Genomic DNA, 13441 nt, shown 5'->3' on the forward strand with positions numbered 1-13441 from the left:
ACATTCATTAGACATCATATTTACATTTTACGCTTAGTTCTTGTCTTTGTTCTTGTTGTTTCCTTATAAAGTTATTTTGATATAACTGTATTTGCCCTTAATTTCTTCTGTTACCACCTGTGTATATCTTTTTTGATAAAAATAGATTTAATCATTGCATTCTCCATAATGCAGTTACTATATTTCAAAAACAGTCAGCATTCCTTCTCTCCTCATATGTCCTAAGCAAATTATCATGTATACACACAGTTATCTTATATTATCACTTTTTATATAGTGGTATCACCTGCAGGCCTAATCCACCTACTTATCAATTGTATATCGAAGCAACGTATTTTACTTTCATTAGACAGCATATTTACATTTTACGCTTAGTTCTTGTCTTGTTGTTTCCTTATAAAGTGATTTTGATATTACAGTATCTCCCCTTAATTTCTTCTGTTACCACCTGTGTATATCTTTTTTGATAAAAATAGATTTAATCATTACATTCTCCATAATGCAGTTGCCATATTTCAAAAAGAGTCAGCATTCCTTCTCTCCTCATAAATCCTAACCAAATGATCATGTATACACACAGTTATCTTATATTATCACCTGCAGGCCTAATCCACCTACTTAACAATTGTATATCGAAGCAACGTATTTTACTTTCATTAGACAGCATATTTACATTTTACGCTTAGTTCTTGTCTTGTTGTTTCCTTATAAAGTCATTTTGATATTACTGTATCTCCCCTTAATTTCTTCTGTTACCACCTGTATATATCTTTTTTGATAAAAATAGATTTAATCATTACATTCTCCATAATGCAGTTGCCATATTTCAAAAAGAGTCAGCATTCCTTCTCTCCTCATACATCCTAACCAAATGATCATGTATACACACAGTTATCTTATATTATCACCTGCAGGCCTAATCCACCTACTTAACAATTGTATATCGAAGCAACGTATTTTACTTTCATTAGACAGCATATTTACATTTTACGCTTAGTTCTTGTCTTGTTGTTTCCTTATAAAGTCATTTTGATATTACTGTATCTCCCCTTAATTTCTTCTGTTACCACCTGTATATATCTTTTTTGATAAAAATAGATTTAATCATTACATTCTCCATAATGCAGTTGCCATATTTCAAAAAGAGTCAGCATTCCTTCTCTCCTCATACATCCTAACCAAATGATCATGTATACACACAGTTATCTTATATTATCACCTGCAGGCCTAATCCACCTACTTAACAATTGTATATCGAAGCAACGTATTTTACTTTCATTAGACAGCATATTTACATTTTACGCTTAGTTCTTGTCTTGTTGTTTCCTTATAAAGTCATTTTGATATTACTGTATCTCCCCTTAATTTCTTCTGTTACCACCTGTATATATCTTTTTTGATAAAAATAGATTTAATCATTACATTCTCCATAATGCAGTTGCCATATTTCAAAAAGAGTCAGCATTCCTTCTCTCCTCATACATCCTAACCAAATGATCATGTATACACACAGTTATCTTATATTATCACTTTTTATATAGTGGTATCACCTGCAGGCCTAATCCACCTACTTAACAATTGTATATCGAAGTAACATATTTTACTTTCATTAGACAGCATATTTACATTTTACGCTTAGTTCTTGTCTTGTTGTTTCCTTATAAAGTCATTTTGATATTACTGTATCTCCCCTTAATTTCTTCTGTTACCACCTGTATATATCTTTTTTGATAAAAATAGATATAATCATTGCATTTTCCATAATGCAGTTGCCATATTTCAAAAACAGTCAGCATTCCTTCTCTCCTCATAAATTCTAACCAAAGATCATGTATACACACGCATATATATATACCATTACTACTTTCAACTCTCATCACCTTTTCTCGATAAGTGTCATAATTAGAGCTTAATCTCACATTAGCAAAGATTCATTCAGTCACTGTCACTTTGTGTCAAGTCAGTACTAAGCTAATAATTTCCAATCTACCTATTCACTATTCCATCACTTGTCAATTTCTTCTCCAGTTTTTCTGATGAAGTTTATACAAACCAAAGGTGTTATTGTAGATAATACTTCTTTCCGCATATTCGGATAGTTTTGGCTTTTCGACCTATACATTTATTTTAATAATAATTGGTCACATCACATATTAATTCAATTTAATTAAATATATAGTAATATGGAGGTAGACATCATACTCTATGTATATATATATATATATATATATATATTTACCGAGTGACAATTTAAAATAGTTCACTCATATTGCAAGCCATTCCTGAGTTACAATCCTTGTTGATACACATGTTGGGATATTTTTTATCTGGTAATATTTTATAAAAAATATCAAAAATATTATGCCTTGAAACTATTAACATTTAAATTTAATGATATGTTACGAATTAATTACTTTCCTAGCACCTGGAAAGTAGCTAAAATAATGATTCTCAAACCAGGAAAAATACCAGAAGATGTCACCTCCTACCGACCTATAAGTTTATTACCGATAATCTCGAAAGTTTTCGAGAAATTATACATAAAAAAGCTAAACTATATAATAGAAAAAAGAGATATTATTCCAGAACATCAGTTTGGGTTTCGCAATAAGCATGGAACTATAGAACAAGTGCATAGACTTGTAAACAAAATAAACATGGACCTAAATACCAAAATATATTGTTTGGCTGCTCTCCTAGACCTATCTCAGACTTTCGACAAAGGATGGCATACGGACTTGCAGGTTAAATTAAAGAAACTTCTCCCTCATCCGGACTATCAGTTACTAAAATCGTATCTCACTAATAAACATTTTACTGTAAAACAAGGCGATGAACATAGCGAATTACATCCAATATATTCAGAAGTTCCGCAAGTTAGTGTACTGGGTCCAATACTATATCTTCTATATACCGCCGATCTATCCACCACTAAAATAACTACTGTGGCAACATACGCAGACGACACAGCAATCTTAACATCTAATACAAACTCACCTAAAGAAAATTCAACTGTGGTTGAAGACATGGCGCATTAAAGCCAATGAAACAAAATCCACCCATTAAACTTTTACCCTGCTTAGAAGAATATGTCCACCAGTGAATATCAATCATTGTCAACTCCCCCAAGCAGAGGATGTTAAATATCTTGGTATAAATTTAGATCGACCTACCTGGAAGAAGCACAAACTATCTAAACAAAAACAACTTGGACTTAAATTATATTACGTTTCCAAAATAAAGTGTTGCGTGCCATTGTTGATGGTCCGTACTATGTTCCAAATGAGGTGATACAACGCGATATTCCTCTAGAACTTATAACGAGTGTAATTCGACGTGTTTGTGTGAAGTACTTAGAAAGAGTGTCAATGCATCATGTCAAAGGTGAGACGTTATAGTGAAATGCGTAGACTAAAACCTTTAACACCTTCAGATCTGATTATTGGACATATATAGAATGTAGAATAAGACTAATTAAGATAATATTTTATACAGGAGATCACTTAATGAAGTTATTTTCTACATGCCATATAGTATATACAGAAGAAATACTTATTGCCTATTGGGCAGATTATGGAACCACTAAGAGTACTAAAAAATATTATTAAATAGTATTCAGTGTATAGATACTGTAATCATATTAATAATTTAAATACATGTGCAGGCCAAGCGTTTTAAGGCGCATTTCATATTACACTATTTCAAGGGTCAATTTTATTTCAAATATTTTTTTTTGTAGAAATACCTACAAGTCTGAACTGAAATAAACTTTGTCCAGCGGTGGTAAGAAAGAGCTTTATCTGGGGGTACCAATGTTTCTTTAACGTTCCTTTAACGAACTTTAAGCTCTCTTAGCGGCTAGCTAACTTTTCGCTACAGTGATATGCTCGATCTGCTATCCTGTTGTTTACAGGATAACAGATTCTGTGTCCAGAATGCAAAGGAATTTGGTAAACCTAGCTTGTTGTCTAAGCAACATATACAAAATATGAAAATCGCCGCACATCTGCCATCATATTCTAGTCATCATAAACCTTCATATTTTCTTTTGCGAACGACAATTCTAAGCTCTGGTAGGTTCCTTTGAGGTATATAGAATGACTTACAGGTATGGAATCATAAAGACCTTTTTTGAGGCAAGACAGCATGGCTTCTTTTTAAACACTGTTATAATGTATCATGTTGGATCTTAAATTCAGTTAAAAAGTTAAATCCTGACATCCTGAAAAGTTTCCGTATTATTATCGTTTTCCGCTTAGGAAAATACATAGAAGTTAGTTGAGAATAATCAACAGCCTTTAACAGTTTTTTTTCTTTGAGAGCTGGGCAATTATTAGACTACTTAATATTATAAACTACTCATCATATATCATTTTTTTATTAATCTCTTAGAACTTCATTAATCTGCCCGTGGGCAATAAGTATTGTCATATAAGTTCCGTTATATAATATAACCATTCTAACATGTAGAAGATCGCTTCAGTAAGTGATCTGCTGTGCAAATAATCTAAATGTTATTCTAGATACTATTCTAACTTATTTTAAAGTCTATTCTAACTTATTCTAAAGGCTATTCTAACTTATTCTAGAGATTATTAAATCTCACTCTATGTGTCTATTAATCAGTTCGTACGGTAGTTTACGTTTGAGCCTATGTACTACACTGTCATCGCGCACATTTAACTGTTTGGCTAGTGCATTGGGACGCCCTAATAGTCTTTCGGAGTATTTCGCACTAACACTTTGAATCACACTCGTTATGGGTTCTAAGGGGATATCGCGCTGAATCAGTTTGTTGGAGCCATAATATGGGGCATCGACGAGGACTTGCAACACTTTATTCTGGAACCTCTGGGGGCTGGCTATGTTTGATTTGCTAGTTGTACCCCTCAATTCAATACCATAGGTCCAAATGGGCCTAAGTATTGAGTTATACAGCAAAACCTTGTTATCTAATGATAATTTAGATTTACAAACTGTTTGCGTTTTGTCACTATATGTCAAACGTCGATGAAAATGCATTTCCAGATATTTAACGTTGCCTGCTTGCGGAAGTTCATGATTATTCAATTTTACTGAGGGGCAAGTTCTTCTACGGAGGATGAAGTCACATAGGTAGATTTTGTCTCATTTGCTTTGATACGCCACATTTTCAACCACAATTCGACTTTAAGATGAAGTTGAAGGTTTCTTGTGGCTGATATTGGATCCTCGTGTGATTATAAAACCGCTGTATCGTCATCATATCTTGCAACAGTAGTATTTCTTGAGGTCGGTAGGTCAGCTGTATACAATAGATATGCAATGCGCCAAGAACACTGCCCTGCCGAACATCCGAATATACTGGGTGCAGGTCAGTGTATTCGTCACCCTGTTTGACAATAAAATTTCTATCTCTAAAGTATTATTTCAGCGGTTGAAAGTGCATATGAGGCAAAAGCTTTTTCAATTTAACATGCAGTCCAGTATGCCACACCTTGTCGAGAGATATCGTCTGAGAAATATCGAGAAATGCAGCGGAGTAACATCGTTTAAGTTTTTGTTAATTTTGTTGACTAATCTATGTATTTGTTCTGTTGTTCCGTGTTTATTACGGAAGCCGAATTGATGGTCTGGAATAGTATTCTCTCTTTTGCGATTATTTTGGGACTCTTAGTGTATAGTTTTTCGAAAAGTTTGCAGATCGTAGGTAACAGGCTTATAAGACGATAAGAGCAGACGTCTTCTGATGTTTTCCCACGTTTAAGAATCATAATGATCTGAGCCACTCTACTAGTGCTAGGAAAGTAATTAAGTCTTAGAATGTTATTAAATATAAATGTTATTAATTTGATGCACTTTTCTGAGAGCTCTTTTAAGACTTTTCCAGTAATTAGGTCAAAACCAGGAACTCTTTTAGCATTGATTTCTTTAAGTATTGTTTGTTTTACTTCCTTAACAGTAAATTTCTCATGCGGCAGATTCATTTTAAACGAAGTGTTAAGAAAGTCAACTATTTTATTTTCTTCTGTTACCAATATTTCAGACGAATTAAAGACTGTTTTTAAATATTTAGAGAAAAGTCCCGCTTTATCTTTATCATTCCTAGCCCACGTATTGTTGTCAATTTTAATGGGTGGATTATGTTGTTGAGGTTTTTTAATCCTTTTTTTTACTTTCCAGAGAGAATATTCCGTTGCATCAGTTGGCGTTAAGTTTTCTAAATAGTTTTGAATTTCTTTACTTTGTTCGTTATTCATTAGCTTTTTCAGCTCCTCTGTGGCCATATGTAGTTTATTAATAACATAACATTTAAGGCACCCCCTATTTTAGAAGTATAAAATTGATCTCTATTAGATTAATTAAAGAACGTTACCCGAGATCCGAAATTGCACCTCGAAAATGTCGAGGCGATTTAACGAATACCCAAAATCGATCGCATCCTAATTCTAATTAATCATTTCAGAACATCGACAGAAAGGGTACCCGCACATACACGTCCCACTGAAGAAGAAACTCATGAAACGCCGTACCCTCTCGCAGGACTCCACCCCGCAGAACACCCCCGCGCCGACACCCAAGGATTCGGCGACGGCAACGCCCTCTACCGAACGTGCCCCAAGTCCCTTAAGCAGGTCAGTTATATCAGATGACAACGTTCCGTTCCGTTATTTTGCAGGCGCCCAAAGACAGTAAACTAGAATTTAGTAACAACGCAGTGTTTTTGTTGTTGTTGTTCCTTTGTAATGAGTTGGCATGAAATGGGAGACAATATTGAAAATATACTTTTATTATATAGTGATTATATCATATTGGATTATATATAAACACAAAACTCATACGGATGTAAGAATATGAGGTGCTTATATGAATTCGGATAATTTTTTCACTTCAAAGAAGCCTTTATTAAGAAAAATATTTGGCCTATAAGTTAAGGTTTTTTTTTAATTTGAAACATTATTGTGCAAAATCGATACAATATATTTTATTCAATGTATTGTTCATCGATAACCCCCACTTTTTTCCATCTTTCAGGAAATTTACAGATTCCATCTCGAGAAAACGATGTATCTGTTGAGGCTCTACACGAATCGAACCATTTTCTGGTGTCTTCATAAGAAGTGAAGCATTGTTGAAAACAGATACGTTTTTTTGTCTTCAAATACGTTTTTACCGGTTTTTCAACATGTCATGCGGATTAGTAACCTTTTGGTGTCTTTGCTCGTATTCCGGCGGTTTTTCGGACAATATTCGGGTCAAGCCCAACAATTTTTGTCGATAGAGATCCCCATTGATGGTTTCATCGAGTAGTGCCTTCAAATGTATTTGCCTGTCCAGAACACTCTTTGTCTTCGATGTCAAAATCATCACCTCTTAAACGTCGATACCAGTATCCTCATGTTGAAATCGATGGAGCATGGCTACCATAAACTTTACACAGCATTCGATGATCTTTAGTCTAATCTTAAAAGTTGCCGCCAATGCTATTTAGTCGGTACAAACTCCGACATTTTCAACGCATTGAAAAAACGGTTTGTTCACACCCCGACGAAATGACACATATTGGAAAGTGAAGCCTGTCAGTGAGGCTTCAACATGAAATTGGTTACAAATGTACCCGATACGATTTAATACACAATAAACACCATCTGTTGTAAAGTCTTTAAAATCAATTAAATTTGATTAAAATTGTTATTTAATTACTGTTTAACGTTTGAATATTTCATTCATTCAAATATTCATTGTCATGACTTCTTTAATCAACATTAATGAAAAATGTCCATCGGTAAACATTGATTTTCAATTAGTGTTGAGTTGAATGAATGTTGAGGATAATCGAGACAATTAATTGTATCAAAAATCACATATATTTGACATAAGTATGATTAAGACTTTCAGTTAAATTATATGTGGTTCATAATTTTGGATATGACTAAAATAGAAATATAGCATCTGGCACCATTAAATAAGATTTACATAATAAAAGAACACTAAAGAACATTGAAGTGTAACAATCAAATGGTCAATATCCAATGTATATAAGTTATAAAGTATAAATTATAAGAAAGGGTTTTAATCACAAAAAATGTTAATTTACTTTAAAAACTATTTTATTTTACGGAAAGAAGTGACACTGAGGGTTCTTATCTATTAGAAAACAAACGAACCCGTTTCAATCGTTCACCATTTAGGTAGTTATATAAAACATATAGCTGACATAGTCAGGGCCGTATTACATAACGTATATGTAACAATTCTTGCTTATAATTCTGCCACACTCAATCCTTGGTATTTTTGTTGTCGTACTGCCCAGTTGCTGTCTCTCTGAAGCTGACATTCAGTCGTCTGTTTCCAAGTAATTCGCCAAGAAGGAATATTTGTAATTCTATTCATTCCTAATAAACACATGTTGTGTATATATTCAGTTAGATACGTCCGGAATGATGAAGGATTTACTATTTAAATTATAATTAGTAAATGCATCTTGATTAAGCAATACTTAAATCAAATTGCAATCCAAATTACATTTCGATTAGTAATCATCCGGTCCGAAATGCACAGAACAAACTTTCCTGTTTTTTATTTAGGAGCTCATAGGAAATTCGCTCGTCATAAGAAGTTTGTCATTGTTTACTGTTAAATTTCTGAGCTAGATCAGGATCTATTTGCAAAGAATGCCCTCTATTAAAATCATCCTGGAACATAACACTTTTGTTTAATTTTTTACATATAAACAAATCATTTTTATCATAAATGCTAACAGGTCAATTGTCAATCAAAGTTCCTGGCCCACCATAGTAAAACACATTTTTTTGGCAAAATCATTTTTTTTATTCAACATAATTCCCTTCAAGGGCAATAAACTGATATCGACCCTTCAACGCTTCCATAACATTTTTGTAGTATGATTTGTGCTTTGCTTCAAAATAGGCTTCAGTTTCGGCGATCACCTTTTCATTCGACGAAAATTTCTTCCCAGCGAGTATTCTTTTGAGATCTGAGAATACGACGGTGGATGAGGAAGCAATTCGAACCCCAATTCCTGGATTTTGCCATCGTTTTCACTGACTTGTGATACGGTGCATTGTCTTGGTGAAGCAGCACTTTCTTTTTCTTCAAATGCGACAATTTTTAGGCGATTTCGTCCTTCAAACGGCCCAATAACGCTATATAATAGTCGCCGTTGATGGTCCTTCCTTTTTCAACGTAGTCAGTGAAAATTATTTCATGCGCATCCCAAAATACAGACGCCATAACCTTGCCAGCCGACTGACGCGTTTTCCCACGCTTTGGAGCGGGTTCATCGTGTGCAGTCCACTCGGATGACTGTCGATTGGACTTCGGAGTGAAATAATGGAGCCACGTTACATCCAGTGTCACATATCGACGCAAAATTCGGGTTTATTACGCTTGATCATCTTCAGACACTGCTCCGAATCATCAACTCGTCGTTGTTTTTGGCCAAAAGTGAGCTCGCGCGGCGCCCACTAAACCTAGCATACCAATCCTTGATGGTTGATTTTCCTGGGACAGTGTCCGGAAACTCGGCATCAAGCCAAGTTTTTGCTTCAACTGCATTTTTTCTCTTCAAAAAGCAATATTTTATGAACACACAGAATTTCTTTTTATTCATTTTTTTCACAATAACAAAAGTTGCTTCACTCAAAATGCTATAATTCACAAACTAATAATCCGACAGCTGTTAAATTTATACACGCATCTTTTGAGGGTTACGGCTAACTAAAAAACATATGGATTTAATTCTAGTAGCACCATCTGTGTGTCAGGCCGGGACTTTTCAATTGACCTGTTGTAAAAATGCCGTTATACAATCACAGTTCGTTAATATTATACACAAAAATAGTAGAAAAACAAATATAACTGGAGATGTTCTACAAAAATTCAGACTAAAGCGAAAAACCAAAAATAATAAATATGTCATTTGCTTTTATACCTCCGGCACTCTGATTTTTTGAAGCATATCTGTAACATGGTTCCAATTGCTCCCATTTGACTTCCCTTTTATTCCTCTACGTTCTATGGAACCAATATAGGACGAAAAAGTGACTGTGTTACCTCGGATCTTCACAACAAACCATCTGAAAGATCTCACCAGCAACCAACTTGCCGAGCTTGCCAGCATAATAAACTCCATCCTGAGGTTAAAACATTTTCCAAAGAATTGGAGGCACGTCGCAGTTATCCCCAAGAAGATAACCAAGAAGGCCCAAAGAACCTATCCAACTACAGGCCCATCACCTATCAAAACTAGAGCCATCTTTCTAGATATATCTAAACTTTTCCACCAAGTATGACACAATAGTATAGTCTTCAAAGCCAAAAAATTAGCTTTACGGGATGACCTAATTTCCCTAATTCAAGCTTTGCAAGAAGGCAAACTCCCTCAAGAAGCGACTCTACAACATACTGGTGCGTCCAGTAGGATCTTCTGCAGTCTCTTCTCGGAAACAAATCTCTCCAGAAGTCCTGCAATGTTCTCCATTATCCCCGGCCCTGTTCACCTTGTACATGGCCGGTGTCCCCCTTCTCAAGCAATCAAGCACGGCATTTTATGCAGACGACACAGCTTTCTTCATCACCGGTTACAGTCTCGATGCCATCCGCGACAGACTTCAAGTCCAACTGAACGAGGCGATTGCGTGGTACAAACTCTGGCGACTTCTGATTAACCTGAGCAAAACTCAGGCTATTCTGTTCCATCGTCGGAAGGAGTTCCGTACATATCGCCTCCAAATCGTAAAAGTTCCTATCCCCTGGCTCCAAAAGATACCATGCCTCGATCTCCAATTCGACCGCAAGATCCAATGGTCATTATAAATCCAACACACCATTTGCAAAAAGGCAATGGTATCCTATATCCACTTCTCTGCAGCAAACAACAAACTTCCAATCCCCCAAAAAACAACTCTGTATAAAATAGTGGTGGGTCCAGTCTACCTGTTTGGACCACAAGGTCTGGCAGACAACTTTCACGCACTACTCTAAGTATTCCAACCCAAAAAAAGTCCCCACTTTGCTCAATGCCCCATAGTTTATAAGGAAGGCGAACACCCATCTGGAATCAGGCATTCCATTCGTGAAAAGCTTCAAGAACATGATCAGTGTGAGGTTCTCCCTTGGCACCTAACAGTACGGAATCCCGGTAGTTAAGCCAAATACGACAATCCCAGTCGTATCCTAGGGTCTCTGTCGTCCGTAACAACCAATTAACCAAAACCCGAAGCAACATCATTAAATGACCATTTGGTTTTAGCTGGTCAACTTCTGCCCATGGTTCTGACCTCTTGAAATGAATATCCTCTAGCAAAATACGCATAATATTCGAATGATATTTCTTTTTAATGAATAATGCAATAAATCTGCGATTTAGCGTTTTACTAATTTTTTGTTGAATTTATATACAATTCAATATATTGCCACAGTATTTTTTTTTGTTATATTTTAAAGACTACTTTTACCAACTAGGGGTGCAATTGCACTGGATCTACAGTTTAATGTGGGCCCCGAACCACGGTCCTCGGCATTAACCCTACCGACCAACTTAGACCAACTTAAAGACAATCCGAGAAGACACCCGGTCTTATCCGGCTTGGTTACTGGCGTGACCTGGATCATTCTCCTTGCCGAATTTTTCACTCTTACCTAGGACAATCACAAACATAAATTTACGACCATGTCCCAGCAGGATTCGAACCCACGACTATCGTAACAGTAGGTGGACCGTCCTGTCGCCTTTAGCATTGCGCCAATCAAGCCGTCTTTTTAATGTTTTGTTGCTGCGATTTTAACTTGTTAATTTTTGTTTTACATTATATACAACTCAATATATTTTCACACCAGTGTGTTATTTATCAGGAAATAATTCGCTAAAAATAATGCGAATACATTAAAACGCTAATCAGTATCTATAGTAAACAATTTAAATATCAGATGGGTCGAAGATATCAGCGAAAAAAAAATAATGGGAAAACCATCAAGATACCAATAAACACAAGAACTACGAGGTCGAACGTAATATAAATAACGCAATTTACGTATTTGTTTGGTGGATAACCCGATCGTAAGTCAGAAGAAAACATCAGAAGGTGATTCCAGCCAGAATAAATTGGTTGCAGCTGACACACGTTGATTTGTTACATAAATTTCTTAAAAATAAATATCAAAGAATGTCCATGAATCACACATAATAACAATATTACGCAATAATTTGAAAGGATTTTTATTAGACCTAAATTAGTAAGCATTTTTAAGAACGGGATAAAAAATTAAAAACATTTTTACTATCCATTTTTTTTTACAAAATGTTTGTTGTTGAATCTTGTAAAAATCTAACAATGCAATCACTGGCAGGCTAGTTAAATGGGGCTAAGAATAAATGTGTTCAGAGTCCTGCCCAAAATGTTTCCAACCATTGTAGTGTTTTGAAACAATAAAAAAAACAAATTCTAGAATACTCGCTGTAAATCATATAATGGTTGACAATTTGAATAAAATGCCCTTGTTTTTGAATTTTTCGAAAATAGTTGAACATTTGAAATTCTGTGTTCCCAGATACAAAGGATATATACTCTATTCAAAATGTTAAGAATCAAAATGTTTAATGTATTGCCTGTCGCAATTTGTAAATTCGTTTTAGAACCAGACAATATTTTCCTTCTCATTTTACTCTAGTTAAAAAGAGACAGAATGCTGTCCGATTAGTTCGAATACGTAGACGAATGAGCCTGTCAAAGTCGTCCGGTTGTCAGACGTAGGCAAAAGTCTTGAAACCAGTAGTGATAAGAGGTTATAATTCGACCCTATAAACTATTGCGGCTGTATAATTAACTGTAGTTTTTAGATGTACTATAATATTAAAATAAATTATATCTGATAACATTTTTCGTTCAATTATTTTATTTAGATTAGAATTTTGTTGCATATCAAAGCCCAACTGAACTAAACAGTCGATGCGGCAACATTGCATGTTTTGACGTCACAAATTTAGACGACATATACACAAAATAACTTCGAATAGACTATATATAGTTCTTCCAACAAAACAACAAATGCATGTCATAGATGACATCGAATATAGATACTACCAAATGTAGCTTATAAAAATTCAAAAATCATTTTAAACTCGGAATTGATTTTTCTTTCTCATTTTAACCTAGTTAAAAAGAGACAGATTTCTTTCTGATGCGTCGAAACATCTAACCGAAATGAGCACCGAAGACAGTGAATGCAGTGGACACCCAAAAGAGGTTGTTACCGACGAAACAATTTAAAAAATCCAGAAAATGATTTTGAATGACCGTAAATTGAAATTGAATGAAATAGCAGACACTCTAAATATCAACATATCAACTGAACGTGTACATCATATCATTCACGAATATTTAAGAAAGCTCTGTGAAAAGTGGGTGCCGCGAGAGCTAACTTTTGACCAAAAACAACG

The 13441-nt window shown here is 34.9% G+C and overlaps 1 protein-coding gene across 3 annotated transcripts in view; it reads left to right on the top strand.

Annotated features, from left to right (window-relative positions):
• The window catches only part of Ae2 (anion exchange protein Ae2), a 212364-nt gene that overhangs the window by 90962 nt on the left and 107961 nt on the right, over positions 1-13441 (top strand). For all 3 annotated transcript variants that reach the window (XM_076415695.1, XM_076415697.1, XM_076415698.1), the window contains exon 3: positions 6446-6614. In XM_076415695.1, the coding sequence (XP_076271810.1) occupies positions 6446-6614 (169 nt within the window). The remainder of the gene's footprint in view (positions 1-6445; positions 6615-13441) is intronic.

This window comes from Rhynchophorus ferrugineus, unplaced genomic scaffold (genome assembly GCF_030347505.1).
Source record: "Rhynchophorus ferrugineus isolate W39M unplaced genomic scaffold, kcgeb_rfMv2 rfM10, whole genome shotgun sequence".
Taxonomy (NCBI): domain Eukaryota; kingdom Metazoa; phylum Arthropoda; class Insecta; order Coleoptera; family Curculionidae; genus Rhynchophorus; species Rhynchophorus ferrugineus.